The 15,312-nt window shown below is 39.7% G+C and overlaps 1 protein-coding gene across 3 annotated transcripts in view; it reads right to left on the reverse strand.

The window, feature by feature from the left end:
• Window positions 1-6,517: 6,517 nt before the first annotated feature.
• The window catches only part of CPED1 (cadherin like and PC-esterase domain containing 1), a 218,244-nt gene continuing 209,449 nt past the window's right edge, over window positions 6,518-15,312 (reverse strand). For all 3 annotated transcript variants that reach the window (XM_058654878.1, XM_058654879.1, XM_058654877.1), the window contains one exon: window positions 6,518-6,969. In XM_058654878.1, the coding sequence (XP_058510861.1) occupies window positions 6,757-6,969 (213 nt within the window). In that variant the 3' untranslated portion in view covers window positions 6,518-6,756. The remainder of the gene's footprint in view (window positions 6,970-15,312) is intronic.

Genomic DNA, 15,312 nt, shown 5'->3' on the forward strand with positions numbered 1-15,312 from the left:
GTTAACAGCTCCCTAAGCTTACCCATTGAGGCCTCATCTCCCATTAGGAAGAGTACTTCAGTCTACAGGGCTCAATAGACATTATATTCTAACGAAGTTTCAGGACACAATGGTGCTATTTCTAGCATAATGTTTTTACAAAGCCTTGGAGATAAGCTCTATTTTGAGCACAATTTCTAACTCCCAGAAACATCACGCATTGTTAGTGCCTTACTTTTTTTTTTTCATTTTATCAAAAATGTATTGGTGTCTTTCCTGTGTTAGTAAATTTAATTCTGAACTGAGGATTAGATTAAAATATAGTAATGGTAAGTGAAAGAAGCTAGCTCCCAAAGATCGTGGAGTGTATATGTCGATTTATAGGAAACATCTGTTATGAGCAAATCTTTAAGGACAGATCAGTGTTTGAGAAGACACAAGATGGGCAGGATGGGCAGAGGGACTGCTGTATTTCTTGCTTGGGGTGAGGAAATTGTTCTAAAGTTACATTGTCACAATGGTTATAAACTTGTGTAATGTAGTAAAATCCACTGAATTGTACACTTGAATGAGATTTATGACAGTGAAGCTCTATCTCAGTACAGCAGTTAAACAGCAAAAAACAAGAAACAAAACCAAAAGAAAAAAAAACCAACAACCATAACAACTCAGAAACTGCCTCATGGGGTCTACATTCTAGTGGACACAGGGAGGCAAGCAGGTCGTGCTTAGAGGGCACAAAGAAAGACCACTTGGATCAATATTTTTGAGGCATCACAGGGAGATGCTTAAGAGGACATGGCTTCTAAGCTGAGCAATGGTGGGCAAGGGGCAGAAGGTGAGAGAATATTTGCTGAGTCCCAACCCTATCAAAAACACTGCACAGTAAAGGGATACATGTATCAATCCCAAATCTCAAGCTCACTTTTAATGCGGTAGAATAAATAGGGTCCATACATAATTATTATACAACACATCTAGTGATAGGACAACACTAGATGTAAACCCAGGGATTCCTGAAGTCGCACAAAGCGGGAAGTCAACCTTGCTAAGGTGAGTGGAGGGCAAATAGAAGCTAAAGTTAGGGGAGAAGTTATGCTGTGAAATCGTGACCTTGCCAAGCGTGGAATCATGACCTTGCCCACGGGTGCCCTCGGCTACAGCCTACAGGATGCAGCTACGTTGCTGCTTCTTGTCTCCCCATCCCAGGACCAGCCACACAGAAAGTGCTGTGGGACTGCAGGCACAGGAAGGCTGAGCGAGGGCAGGCAGAGGACCTGGGAGGCATCCCTCCCAGGAGCGATTCCTGTGAGAGTGCTCCATCCACCCCTGTCTGGCGGAACAGTGCTGCCAGCTCAGTTTTTTCTTTTTCTGTAGTGTCTTAAAAAGTGGAACCTTCCTGACTTTTTGGACCAACATTTTCTAGCATCTTTCGCATTTCATCATTTCTGGTGGTTAGGACACTTGTCACCTTGCCTGACAAGCACCTGGCAGACACCTCCCCAGGCATGTCCCTCCTGGCTGTGCTGCTGCTTGGCAGAGGCTTGGGACCACATTCTGCACATGTTCAGACATGCCCTGGAGAAAGCAGCCAGAGATACAGAACCTGTTAGTCTGAAAGTTTTACATACTGCTGTAAATCAAAAAGAACAGCAATATTCTAAAGGGATGATTTCAACAGATGTAAGATTGTTCGCTGCCTCTCTATTGTATCTGTATCATTGTGTGTGTAGGCATGCAGGAACACATATTTTATATAAATACATCCATATGTGTGTTTATAAAGTGTAGATACATGTTAAAAGATTATTTATCTGAAAGACAGAGTTATGGATTGCTGGGCGGGATAGGGGCTGTTATTCCTTTCCATTATTCACTCTCCACATAGCAGCAACCAAGAGCCTGGAACCCCATCTGGATTTGTCCTGTGGGTAACTAGAGTACAAGTACCTGGCCCACCTTCCACTGTGTTCCCAGGTACAGCACTGGGGAGCTGGATTGGAATCGGAGGCGTTGGAACTCAAACTGGTGCCCATACGGGATGCCAGCATCACAGGGGCTTACCTTACTGTGCCACAATTCTGGCTCCTGCTTTTGTTCACAGTTACCTAGAATTCCTGTTCTGAGGTCCCTTACTTGACACACATTGTTTCTTCACAACCCAGTGAAGGCTCAGCTTTGGCCAAATTGTTTTAATTTTCTTGTCTACAGAAGTGACATAACAAGTCCATGACCAGGGATTCAGAGAAAGTATTTATTTGCACTGTGTTTGATGAAGGTTTACCAAGAGTGACTGCCCAGGAATGCTTCCTTTGGAAAAGAAATTGACTTCTAGATATTCTGTACTTCAACGACTTCTGCTGACCCGAGGAAACAGAAAAGCCCCTTTTCAATCAGTCACCCACTTGTGATTGCCGATTCTTCGGGAAATGGGAACCTGAGATGTGATGTGTGTGTCACCTTTATCTCAGAATCCATAAATAATTCATGCAAGATGTCAACTTATTTATAGCATAGGTAGGTGGCCAGGAAAGAGTTCTGGGTGTTTACCAGTAACAGGGCCCTGGAAACTGCATCCTATTGGAATGATTCCTTTTCTTGGCAGGAATAATTTGTGCTAAGGGTTCTACCCACACCCTTTTAAAAACATGCCAGGGATTTAGATATAATTAATGTGACACCAACATGGGTATTTTTCAGAGGCAAGTGTGAGCAGGGACCAAGTTTTCCCCAGCGGGGATATGCATGTGGTGGAAACTGAGGGACACACAGTAGGTTCTGTGGCCTGGTTACAATGATCCCTAATTAACCCCACCAAGTCTGCCCTCAGTCCTGGTTTTTGCATGTGTTGGCTTATGCTGCGGCCTAGCCTGGCCCATCCTGCACCCCATTTCTCATGCACACCAGCAGGTTCAGCAGCCTTGCCTAGTCTGGCCTGCTCCCAGACCATCGTGCCTCCGTCCCAGCTCATACAGCCCGCAGCAGAAGCAGCAGCCCAATAAGAAAGTCCCCAAAGTTGCCCTACCAGGCCTGCTCCAAGTCCAGGGTCTTGCATGTACTAGAGGATGCTATAGCCCTGTTTGAGATGGCTTGTCCTCAGGCTCAGCATTCACCAGAAGGTGCTACATCCTGCCTCACCCAGGCTACTCTCAGTCCCAGCTCTTGTTACCAGGTGCAGCAACATAGACTGGCTTATCCCTAGCCCCCAAGTGAAGTGGTAGGAGTTGCAGTCCAACCTAGCCTGGCTGGTGCTGAGGCCCAGGTTGAATCAGCCGGACCCCTGTCTGGTACTCACTAGTGGGTACCGTGGCCTAGCCCAATTAGTCCACACTAATTCTGGCTCTGTGCTGGCACACTGCTATAGTTAACAGGAATGCTCACCAGCTAGTGGCTACTTTTCTCTCAGTGATGTAATACCTGCCTAGGTACAAGGCAATCAAAGTATTTGCATGTTGAGTATGTTAGTGCAAAGAGAGCTGATATTTACTAGAGCTATAAAATGCATTCTTTGCAATTTATATTTCAGTGAACATAAAGAAAACAAATGGAACATTATTTTAGGAGGACTACATGGTCGGTATAAGGGGGAAAAGCGAGTTCTGCAGTCCCCTACTCCAAGAGAATGAATCATAAAATATGGAAGTTGATAATAGCAGTTACCGCAGCCATAAAAAACCATGATAAAAGTTTCTTTGGCAGAATGAAACCCTGCAAGCCCTGCCAAGTACAAAATCTAGTTTGTAGGCGCTGGCAGTGGCCTGTTGTCTTCAGTCTGTCTTCAGGGCTTTCTAACAACTTCTGGCTCATCCCTTGAAGTTGAAGGGGATATATCAAAATGCCTTTGTTTCAAGAATAATCAAAATCATTTGAACTTTAAATGTATTTAAAAGAAAAAGAAAACCCCACTGGTAGCATTCGCAGGGCAGTGATTTCTCTATTCACTCAAAAAAACTGAACTTGATGTGAAATATTTTAAAGTTATCAGCCTAGGCAAACTTATTTATGCTGCTGATTTTGATGAGATTTAGAGAATTTTGATGAAAGTTTTGGATCCTTACGATTGCTTCAACCCTTGCTCAAATTTAGGAGCTGTTAAAATAACACTTAAGATCCTAATCCTGATTATTCAGCTAGCTTCTCAGTTCTAATACTATATTAGATATCCTTACTCCCATGCCAAAGCATTGCAGCTTTGTGATAATTCTTCTTGGGTTATATCCATGGAATCCTTCCATAAAATGAAGCTACAAAAATACATTTCAGATGCAGAATAGCATTTTTCCTCTGTAAACATCGCTAGAACTATTTTTATTTCAAAAACCAGCAGTTCCTTCCAACACTTTTAAAATGGGAATCGCTGGTCTGTGGAGAAGCCTGCTAGACACGCAGGGAACTAACATAAGAAGCGTGAATGGCCCACATGTGAGCCCAACCTGCAGGCTCCGCAGAGACCTCGCTGATACGCCTCGAAGGAATCTTGTCTGCTTGGATTGCCAGCAAAGGGTACGCTGCCCATTTAGTCCCGCACACACATTCCACACGCAGTGTCAACAGGGATGCTTGGAAAGGCTTAGGCAGTTATTCTTGACTTTCAATGTCATAAATATTTTCTTTAGTTTAGCTTAGTTTGGGTTGGATACTGATCAATTCTGACCAAAAATACACACTTCCTGTAACTTTCACACTTAAAAATATGTGAAAATACCTACTCCTACTTTCCCCTGCTGAAACTAGGTACTTACTAAACACACAAACACACTCTTGTGTCTATCCATCCATCTATATGACACATGCATCTAGTCCCTCAAGATAGAATAAAATGTAATTTCTTCAATTAAAGAGTAATTGAAATGATTCCTAACGTCTCGATGCATTTTCCCAAAAAATAGAAGTGCCACTACGCTCTTGTGCTCTTGCAAAGCTTTGGTCCTTGCATATCAGGGAGTCAGCTTCATCACAAACTCAGAGGAGATTGGGTACAGAGGAACTTTCTGGTTTTTCCTGTGTAATCCTATTCTAAAACTTGAATGGATGCAATAATTTCCCTTCTGAGTGCTTATTGCCTGTAGGACAAGAAAGTAAAAAGCAAAAGATACTCAGTAAACACAGACCAACGCCAATATGACATTTATTCAACGCTATTACAATTGTTTCTAAACTCCATGGCTTTTTCAATAGTAAAGAGGTAACTGCCACAGGAGGCTAGTCTGAGCTGCTTCCAGGCCGAGAGTCGGGAAACACACAGTGTGGGTAATACTGTCGTGGGGCACTCAACACCTTCAAATAGGCTGCAGTGACATGTTCTGTCACTTGAAATCACCACTGATAACCTAAAAACGGTGTTTGCAGGTAGCTGCAGATAGGAAAAGTCCTTCATTTGAAAAGTTAATTCTGTACCATTCCAAAAAAAGTCTGTAAACTTGTCATCTGCATATAGATATATTGTTTAGAAGAGTGACATTTTCATTTAAATATAATTTAAGATACTTAAATATAAATTCTCATTGATCTTCATATAAAATATGTATAAAAATAGAACATTTAAAAGCAGTGGATATTAACACTAGGGCGCTATCAGTCAACATAGGCTTTTTAGCATAGTAATGAACCAGAGGTATTTGTATGCTTAGTAATTCCAGCCATGTATTGAGTTAGCAATCTCACTATCTTTTTCCAAAAGGAAAAATAATCCTTTAAAAGCCACCATGAAAGTGTATTGCTATCTCAGCACAAGATGTTTGTATAAAAAGAAATTTGCTAGTTGAAGCTGTGAACATAGAAGAGAAAGAACCTAAGATCGGATCTTGTTTTATATGTATGCCACCATTTCAATAAAAAATAATTTTATGCCTATTCTAAATTTGGATTAGATACAATTGCTTAGGGCCACTAAAATATAGCAGCACAGCGCTATTGTGGAAATACACAAATGCTTTAGGAGTGCATTTATTAATGCACAATGTAGAAAATACATAAAATAGTCTAATCTTGAATTACTTGGGTGATGACAGCAAATGAAAAAGTTCTATTCTCAGTGGAAGATAATAAAATAATAAACGAGGAACTGTATTTTGTTCCTGTTTCTCAAAATATATGATCAATTTAAACTGCAGTTATCCATCACAGTTCATCGACAAGACAAAGGGAATGTTTACGAAAGACACAAGCAGGGTGAACTGAGGCACAGTGGTTATCTGAACTACAAAACATTTCCCGTCCCATCCCCTTCAGAGAATCGCCTCCAGTTTCCTTGCGGGGAACTGCTGCTCATTTCCTTTCAGTCACACTGTTTTCAAAGTGTAAGAGGACGTGGTTCTCATTAGCATGAGACTCATAAAGCCTGTGTCTCCAACGAGAACGCAAGCGCAACTCTCCTGCGCAGGTGGAATGTAACTGTGTGCTTTTCAATCCTGACCTTTCCAGAAGATAACATAGACAGAGCACATTAGCTTCTCCTCTGCAGAATCCAGAAGTCCACATTTCTGTTCATAATTACAATGTAGTACATGGTCTATAGTGATTATGGTGCACTTTTACATGTCAAGTAATCTTCTAGATCTTTCACCCTAAAGCCAACTGATCTTTAAGTTCAGATCTTGACTATAATACGATGGTGGAAAATATGACTTCTTTTTAGCTGGGTGTGCATGTACGTGCTGGCGTGCACAGGTGTATTGGCCAATCCAAGTTCCATGTGATGCCTAGTGTGGGTTTGTAGGCCAACATCCAGGATGCTTGGCTTATTTCCAACTCCAGTTCAGCTCTGCGGGAGGACACCTACGTTCTCCTTGTACTTCCACACATTCTGCTGAGAAGAATTTCAGAACAAACCTGGTTTATGGGGCCTCGGACATGATATGGTGATTGAAAATTGGTTACAGAGTCTTGTTGCCGTTCTCTTTGATTGCTAAAATATTTTCCCACGATGTGATTTCTCGATCTCTTCGTTTGAAGAAAGTTATATTCTTTGGATAATTTTGATTTCACTACCTGTAAATAAAGAGTGAAAAAAAAAAACCAGTGAGACAAAAATCAAGGACATTTGCACTCTGCACAGAGCAATCTAACATTCAAACTCAAACAATTTCTCTGCCACACAGATGTCGCCCATAGGGCATGAATATGATTTATATAACCAAGAGCTAGGATAACTGATGTTTCAAAAAAACATCAAGATTGGAATTCAAATTCCTCTCTCCTTTCTTACCCTCAGGCAGCTGTCCCCAAGGTAAGTAAGAAATGGTCTCAGATGATGTCTCTATTACAGTGTGTCTGTGTATACTTGGGTCAGACCCACTAACATGTAACTTGACACAGAAGCACTATAGAGAACATATGCATTTGCTAGGTCATTGATACAAACTTGAGACTATGAATGTATCATCGTAACATTGTACAGAACAGCAAATGAAAAGCACTTTCAGAGGAAAGAAAATGTTTCTCCACTGAAGGCAAATAAACAGATATTGTTGCAAATACTGACTATTTTTCTTTGGGTTTTTAGGAAAAATTACAGAATCCTAGAAGGTTCCTATGCCTTATTCAGCTAATTGTGTATTTGGAGAGAGATACATTGACCTAATTATAAATTAAAATTTTTGAATAAATGCTATTAGAAAACATTCAAAAGCAAAAAAAAAAAAAGGTATTTAATAACAAATTTCCTTCCTATATCTACATCCCAAACCCAGGGGTACTTTAGTTTCTTAATTCTTCATGCATCCCTTCAGTATTATTTTATAAACACAAATGCAAACATGCAAGCAAAGAAAAAAAAAGGGTTATAGTTAGAGGAGTCTATTTGTATATTTTTACAAAATGTCCTGGTGGCATGATATAATCATTGAGCTAATGGAACTTTGGTTGATAGAAGGAGAGTGAGAAAGGAAGCAAGAAGCCCAGGTGGGGGGTAAGGAAAAGTGAGAGGGCAAGTAGTAGGTACAGAGAGGAAGCAAGAGGGGGAAGATACTGGCCCATCTTCTCAGTCTGTATTTTTTTAGTGGTGATTAATGAAAGTGATACTAGCAAGTTTTAAACATTTCTGACTGCTATTTAATGATTTAGGTACATGGTTTTGATCCAGATAACAATGAAAACAGCTTAAAAATTGACCATTTGAAGACAATCACATGATACATCTATTTTTAGTTATTTTATAAAAGACCATGAACCAGTTAGAAGAATTCCCAGGACAGAAAATTTGTAAGTACATTAGAATGCTAACAATGGTACCCTCTTGGTGGAAGTGTTATAGGGGTTTAGATATACTCCTGTATTGCTTTTTTTTTTTAATTTTTATTGGAAAGTCAGATAGACAGAGAGGAGGAAAGACAGACAGGAAGATCTTCCATCCGATGATTCACTCCCCAAGTAGCTGCAATGCCCAGAGCTGAGCCAATCTGAAGCCAGGAGCTTCTTCTGGGTCTCCCATGCAGGTGCAGGGTCCCAAGGCTTTGGGCCATCCTCAACTGCTTTCCCAGGCCACAAGCAGGGAGCTGGATGTGAAGTATAGCTGCTGGGATTAGAACTGGCGTTCATACGGGATCCTGGCATGTTAAGGCGAGGACTTTAGCTGCTAGGCCACGCTGCCGGGCCCTACATATACTTGTAATTATTCTAGGTCTTGACTTTTTCTTATGACACTATGGATGTGCATTCTTTTATAATCACACACATTTTGAAGCCTTTGGCATTCTTAAGCAAAAGATGAAACACCAATGTATTTTAAGACCAATAGCAACATGCTAGCTCCATAGAAATGAATTGTTACCCTATAAAAACGAGGTTTCACACCCCTGCTCAGGCCCTTGCACCAAGCGACTTAAGAAGTCGAGTGAAGCCAGCACATCGTGGTAAGGAGTCCTGCGGGTTGTGATGTGGAGTGCAGTCTGCAGTTCACCGCTAATTAATATTTCAGGTTACAGCAAGCTTCTCTGATGGGCTGTGCTTTCCACGCCTATCTGGCTAGACTGTGGCTCTAACTGTGCTACACTGCAAAGGTGCACCCATGTTTTCATGAAAGTTCTGTCCATTTTGGAGGTTTATATTCACAGCAAGATTAGCGTACATTCTTCGGGAAGTTTATTTGGGGAGACACTTAAGTGGAAATATAACATTTAACCTTGAAATAATATTATTCCAGTGCTCTGAAGCCAAAATAGGGCTAGTTTTGTTTATATAATTTTATCTTAAATTGTGGCTTTCACAATTGCCTGATGATCTGCATGCTAATTATATGTAAAATAGAAAAAGGTTCACCCAAACGGAAAAGGTTATATTTCTTCAAATGTTATTTTAGTATTTTGTATGATTTCAGGACTGAATTTAGTAGTGCATTACAAATGTTGTAGAATGCAGATGGAGATGCTCACAGCAATCTTCAAGGCAACTCATAGATAAGGGCACATCTTTCCCAGCATATCTGCTCAAGTACAAATGCACTCCGGAGTAGTACCATATTTCGTCCTGTCCCAATGGGAAGACTGATCACTGGTTTCAGTGTTGAGAGTTCACCACGACGCTCTGTGAGAATGGCAGCCAGCGAGCTCATCCAGCATCCGAGGGCCAGAGCTGGGTCTCCTGCAGCACCCACGCTCCCATCACACTGTTCACAACACACTCCTATATGCACAAACGCAGTGGCCCCAAAACATTTAATCTACTTAATTTCCTCTGAAAGCTGCTTTTCTGGAAATAAACAATGATTTTTTTAACATCTGGATACTGAATGCTAGAAACTGGCAGTACTGTAGAGATCATTATTTCAATTTTGATTTGTTAAAGTACAGATGAAAAGCAAAACCTTCCAAAATGCTACTGTGAATTGACTCCAGGGGGAGTTTTAAAAATCCGGTGCATAATGCCCCTGTACCATAGCACTCATGCAGAGGGCTATTCCTATTGGAATCCATAAGGAAAGACTTCTGAGAAAGAAGAAAAAGAAATTTTGAAGCACATTTAAAGAATAAATATAGGAAAATAGTTAAGACCATATAGGAAAGAAAAGAAAAAGTCATATTGCAGCGGGGGGGAGGAGAGGGTTAAAAACCAGATGCTCATTTATCAGTATGAATTAAATCTGCCATCAACCTGCTAGAGGAGTGTGACCTGTCACAAACTCCAGACTTCATCCCTTGCGCCCACCTTCCCTGGCTCTCATATTTCTCCTCAATGGTCCCATTGGGAATCTTGTTTCCATGGGAAACAAAGTCGGTTAGTCACCATCATCAGTGAAGTTTTCTTCAGCCTCCTTGCCAAAATGGAAACTTTGCTTTGCCAGGAAGTCTCTGCCTCTTTCCCCCACCAGGGTGTGTATGAGTGTACACACACACACACACACGCACACACACACACACACACACAGAGGCTGAGGGAATAAATAGGCACTTGACCTACTGGTATTCTTTCTACTGACGACCATGATTTCTAATTTGTAGCTGTGCTTAGTTTTGTCTGAACACCTAGTGTCATTTCAGAGGCACCCCTCTCCCATGCTGAACCTTCCTTCTGGCCTCTGAACTCAGGGCCTTCAGTGAGAGTTTCCATTAACACCTTCTCAGGGATACCATCCACCAACTCATTTTTTTTTTTAACATAAAGTTGGAGGAATCACAATTTCAGACCTCAAGACATACTGCATGGCAGTGGTCATCAAAACAGTCAGGTACTGGTACAGAAACAAAGAAGATCAAAGGAACACAACAGAAACCCCAGAAGTGAGTCTGTATGTGCAGCAAACTAATCTTTGACAAGAGAACTGAAAATAATTTAGGAAAAAAGGCTCATCTCTTCAACAAATGCTGTTGGGACAATTGGATGGCAACCTGCAGAAGTAAGAAGCAATGCCCCACTTGTCACGTTACATAAAAATCAGCTCTAACTGGATCAAAGAGCTAAATCTGCACCCAGAAACCACCAAAGGATTACAGGAAAACATCCCTATACCTGCAAGATACAGGGATTGGTAAAGACTTCTTAGAAAAGTCACCGAACGCACAGGCAAAGACACAAATGTGACTACATCAAACTAAAACGCTTCTATAGCTCCTATACACCAAAGGAGATGACTAACAAGTGAAGCAACCAATAGAATGGGAGAAAACCTTTGTACACTACACAACCGATAGGGACTAATAGCCAGGATTTAGAAAGAGCTTCAGAAACTCAATGACAGTGAAACAAACAACCCTCTGAAAAAAATGGGTAAAGGAACTGCACAGAAAGTTTTCACAAGAACAAACTCATATGGCTAAGAGAAATGAAAAAAAATGCTTGGGTTCCCTAGGTATCAGAGAAATACAAATAAAAACCACACGAGGTTCCGCCTAACTCCAGTGAGTTTGGCCTACATTCAGAAATCTACTGACAACACTTGCTGATGTGGACGTGGAGAGAAAAGCACACTTCTTCACTGGTGGTGGGAGTGTAAGCTAGTACAGCCACTATGGAAGTCAGTATGGAGAACGCTAAGAGAACTGAAAATACATCTTCCATATGTTCCAGCTATCCCACTTCTGGGAACATATCTATCCACCAATTTATTCAGCACAGTTCCAACCTGTTATCATCTTACACAAGAACAGGATTTCCCCAAATCAAATCTGATCAGCCTCTCATCTGAGAACTATGTACAGCCTCCTGGTGCAGGATAAAGACTACAGATGGAAACATAGATTCTCCTAGCAGTAAATTAGCAAACACATTTTAACCTTATGTTACTGAGTTCTTGTCCAGATTAAGATATCAAATTTCTTCATTAAAAGCCTCTTAAATATGATGCTTTCTAGTTCTCATGATAAATATGAGTTGAATGCTCAGTGATAAGCAGAATCAGTATGATTATAAAAAAATAGAAAAGTTCATATTGGAAATTAAAAAGTATTTCATACATCATTACTGTTCCCACTCATATTTAAGGAGGAAAAAAAAGTAGTTTTAAATAGAGCCTAGTGCTAGAACTTGGGACTATAAATGTTGATCATCTAATACTTCAAATTTCATAGGATTAAATTAAGCACGTAGATTAAAAATGGAAGTATACACAAAACTGCCAACTGACTCCCCAGAGAAGGAGAAGGCTTTGTTTTCATGATCAACATTTATTTTTTAAATGTTTCCAGCAATCAGGAATTCAAGCAGAAGAGAAACAAAAGGATACGATAGCCTACACCTAAAACTGAATGATCATTTTTGTGTATAACATCCATCTTTCAGTCTTCAGAGCTCTCTGCCTTGGGAAACACATGGAGTAATTCAGATATGGCTCCTACTCTCAAGAGAACTCTATAAAGACACATGTCCAAGAATGAAGTGACTTCGAAGGCACTGTGAGACAAACTCCCCAAGGTCAGGCACCATGTTGTTTCCACGCAATGAATAGTTCCTTAGTACATTCAGGAAACTTGGTGCTAATTTATGGTGAGCGTGCTCACAGTAATCTGTTTACACCATAATTATTTCTTGAAATTTATTTATAAGCATCATTCTCTGGCATTGTTATCAAAGTGCTCTCTCTGAATCTCTAGATACAATCTTATTTTCCTTATTCATTGGCATGAATGTGGAAGAAAAGGAGTCAGCCGCATCTTTAAGGCTTGGAAGTGTCATGCCAGTGAAAGATGTTTGGTACCTGTACAATAACAGGCAAGTCGCTTCTTTCCTTTGATCTCAGGTGTGGAAATGTGCCGTTTGAGGTCCTTCCCAAATCAGGATCATTTGGGGCTATTATAATCCAACTAAAGTGTCAACTGGAATGTGACTGTGAGAGAGCTGTAATGATACAAATGTTTGGTTCCTTTTGGGATAAAACAATAATCATAAGAGCAAAAAAACATGCATAATTTAGGCCTTGGAAAAGAGACAAACGATTTTAGATGTTTGTGTATACAGAGACAAATTCCAGTGCTTGTGTGCATCCAAATGCATCTCTAAATTTGGGTACAGAGGACTTGGCCCCTGAAACAGATTGGTCTACCTAACAGGGAAAAGACCTTTGGAAAATAACACGTATTGGAAGATACTTCAAAAAAGTTTGTGCAAACTGGCATTTCAAGATAAGCTTATTTTGGTACAACTTTTTTTTACTACATGCATAGTTTTTTCCAGGATATCTTTCCAAATGTTCTGAACAACCTTAGTATATATGATTTGACAGTTACATTATTTTTATTTAATGTTAAGTATGAATGATAATCTATTTATCACTTTAACTCATCTAAAACAATTTCTTCCCTACTTCCTGTTTATTCTCTTTTTGAGGAGTTGTCATGTTACATTACAGTTCAAATTAGTAAAACACAATGAAGAACAACTTGTATTCAAGTAGTGTTATAATTGTTAGATTAGCACTGTTCTATGAGCCTTAAAATAATAATTATTTTTTCTCATAGCAGTAGCAAAATTTAGAGGAAGTTACATGGTGGAATAGCCTGTCAAATATATATTATAATGTTATAAAGCAGTTATACATAGTCTTAACATTTTAACGTATTAACTCTAGAAATTAGAAAAGCATAATTCTGAAATGGTATAAATGCAAGGTGTTACAGGCTGTGCAGATGATCATAATCTTCTGTGACTCAGTGTAACAGGAAGCAGAATTCTGCTTTGCAGGAGCAGCAGCCTGGGCTTTTGTGTATATTTCCTATAGGTATAAGACCTGCCGGCTATGACTATAGATCTCTCCATAACTCAACACACAAACATTTTGGAAGGCATACAAATGGCCACAGTTCAACTGGATCCACTAATGTAAGGCTTCCTAAACAGATGAAAAATATTGTTACAGAAAATAGAAAAAAAACCATGATTCAAGTTTTTACTATTAAGTATGTGTAACTGCAACACTTCACTATTCAAAATTGATTTAACATAATTTTTGTTTTATTTTTAAGATTTAATGTTTTTGCTTTAAGCTTTTTAAATTTTTATTTATAATTTATTTTTATATTTTATTTTTATTTACGGAGGTCTTCCATTGCTTAACATTCAGAGTTGAGTTAATCCAATCCTTGGAGCCCAGAGCTTCTTCCAGATCTTCCATGTGGGTACAGTGGCCCAAAGGCTTGTATCATTTTCCCTGCTTTTCTGAGCCATAAGCTGAGAGTTGGATCGGAAGTGGAGCAGCCAGGAAACAATCACCATCCATTTGGATGCTGGCACTGGTAGGCAGAGGATTAGCCTACTATACCACTGCACTGGACTTGGAAAACATCTTTCTTAAAACCCATCTTGACCTGAGAAACCCTCAAGGAACTTTCAATGTGGTCCCAGAACCACAGAACAAAAGAGAAAACAACTTTTAGTGGTACAAGTGTTACCAAAATTGCTTTAAACTGGATTAGGGGAGAGTTCTGATTTCAATGTGTTTCATGACTATGGCTAATGTTTGAAGACTAAAAGGTTGAAAGATATTATATTGACCAGGCCTTATACGCTAGTCTGTCCTGAAATGCCTATTAATATAAATGTGCACTATTGAAGTATTTCTTGTTTGATGTAGTAATTTCACAGACAGGGAATTCAATCCTAAATCCAGTTGGCAGAGAAAAAGTGGTGATGGGGTCATGAAAAGACACCCTACTCCACTGTTGGGGGAAGTGCTACTATTTTATGGTAATTTTTCTTTGCCAGGATCATGAGATGAGCACAGAAGAAAAGAAGATTGTCAACAGAATTTCACCCTTTTATGTTTTTCATGAGATCCATAACTGACGTTTTCCTGGCTGGCTCCAGTCATAATCTAACCTTCTTTTACAAGGGGTTTTAGATGTTCTTGATGACTTGCAATGATCTAACATTGATTTTTAAGAAGTTAGGAGGGAGCTGGTTTAGAAAGAGTAAAACATCAGTGGCAGCAGTAGAGTCTTCCTGAAGTACAGGTGGTACAAATTGTTCAAGAGTTAAGCAACAATTATATCTAAGCAATGAACGAGTTTAGAGACTTGATTAAGGAAATCCGTTGAGAAAAATGATCTTATCAGCTCTCTGTTGCTGGAAAAGCAAATGCTGTCCCAAGTATTGTTTGGACTCGATCACGAAAGCCTAACGATAGATAACACGATTCTGGAATCAACTGAAACAATTTGGGGCAGCGCAATGAGGCACGGCTTCAACACAGCATCACAGCACATGTTTGAAACAGAGTTGATAAAGCAATATTTACATGATCATTATAAGTAATTATAAAATCAAATAACTTAGGTAAGTTTATTTGATATGTTTATATCACCTTTTAAAATGTGGGGTAGTTTTATTAGAAATAATTTTAAACCAATACTCTAGTGTTGATGGTTCAAAGAGTCTTCCTTTGTGGTTTTTGAATTCCACGACTAT

Source organism: Ochotona princeps, chromosome 25 (genome assembly GCF_030435755.1).
Source record: "Ochotona princeps isolate mOchPri1 chromosome 25, mOchPri1.hap1, whole genome shotgun sequence".
Taxonomy (NCBI): Eukaryota; Metazoa; Chordata; class Mammalia; order Lagomorpha; family Ochotonidae; genus Ochotona; species Ochotona princeps.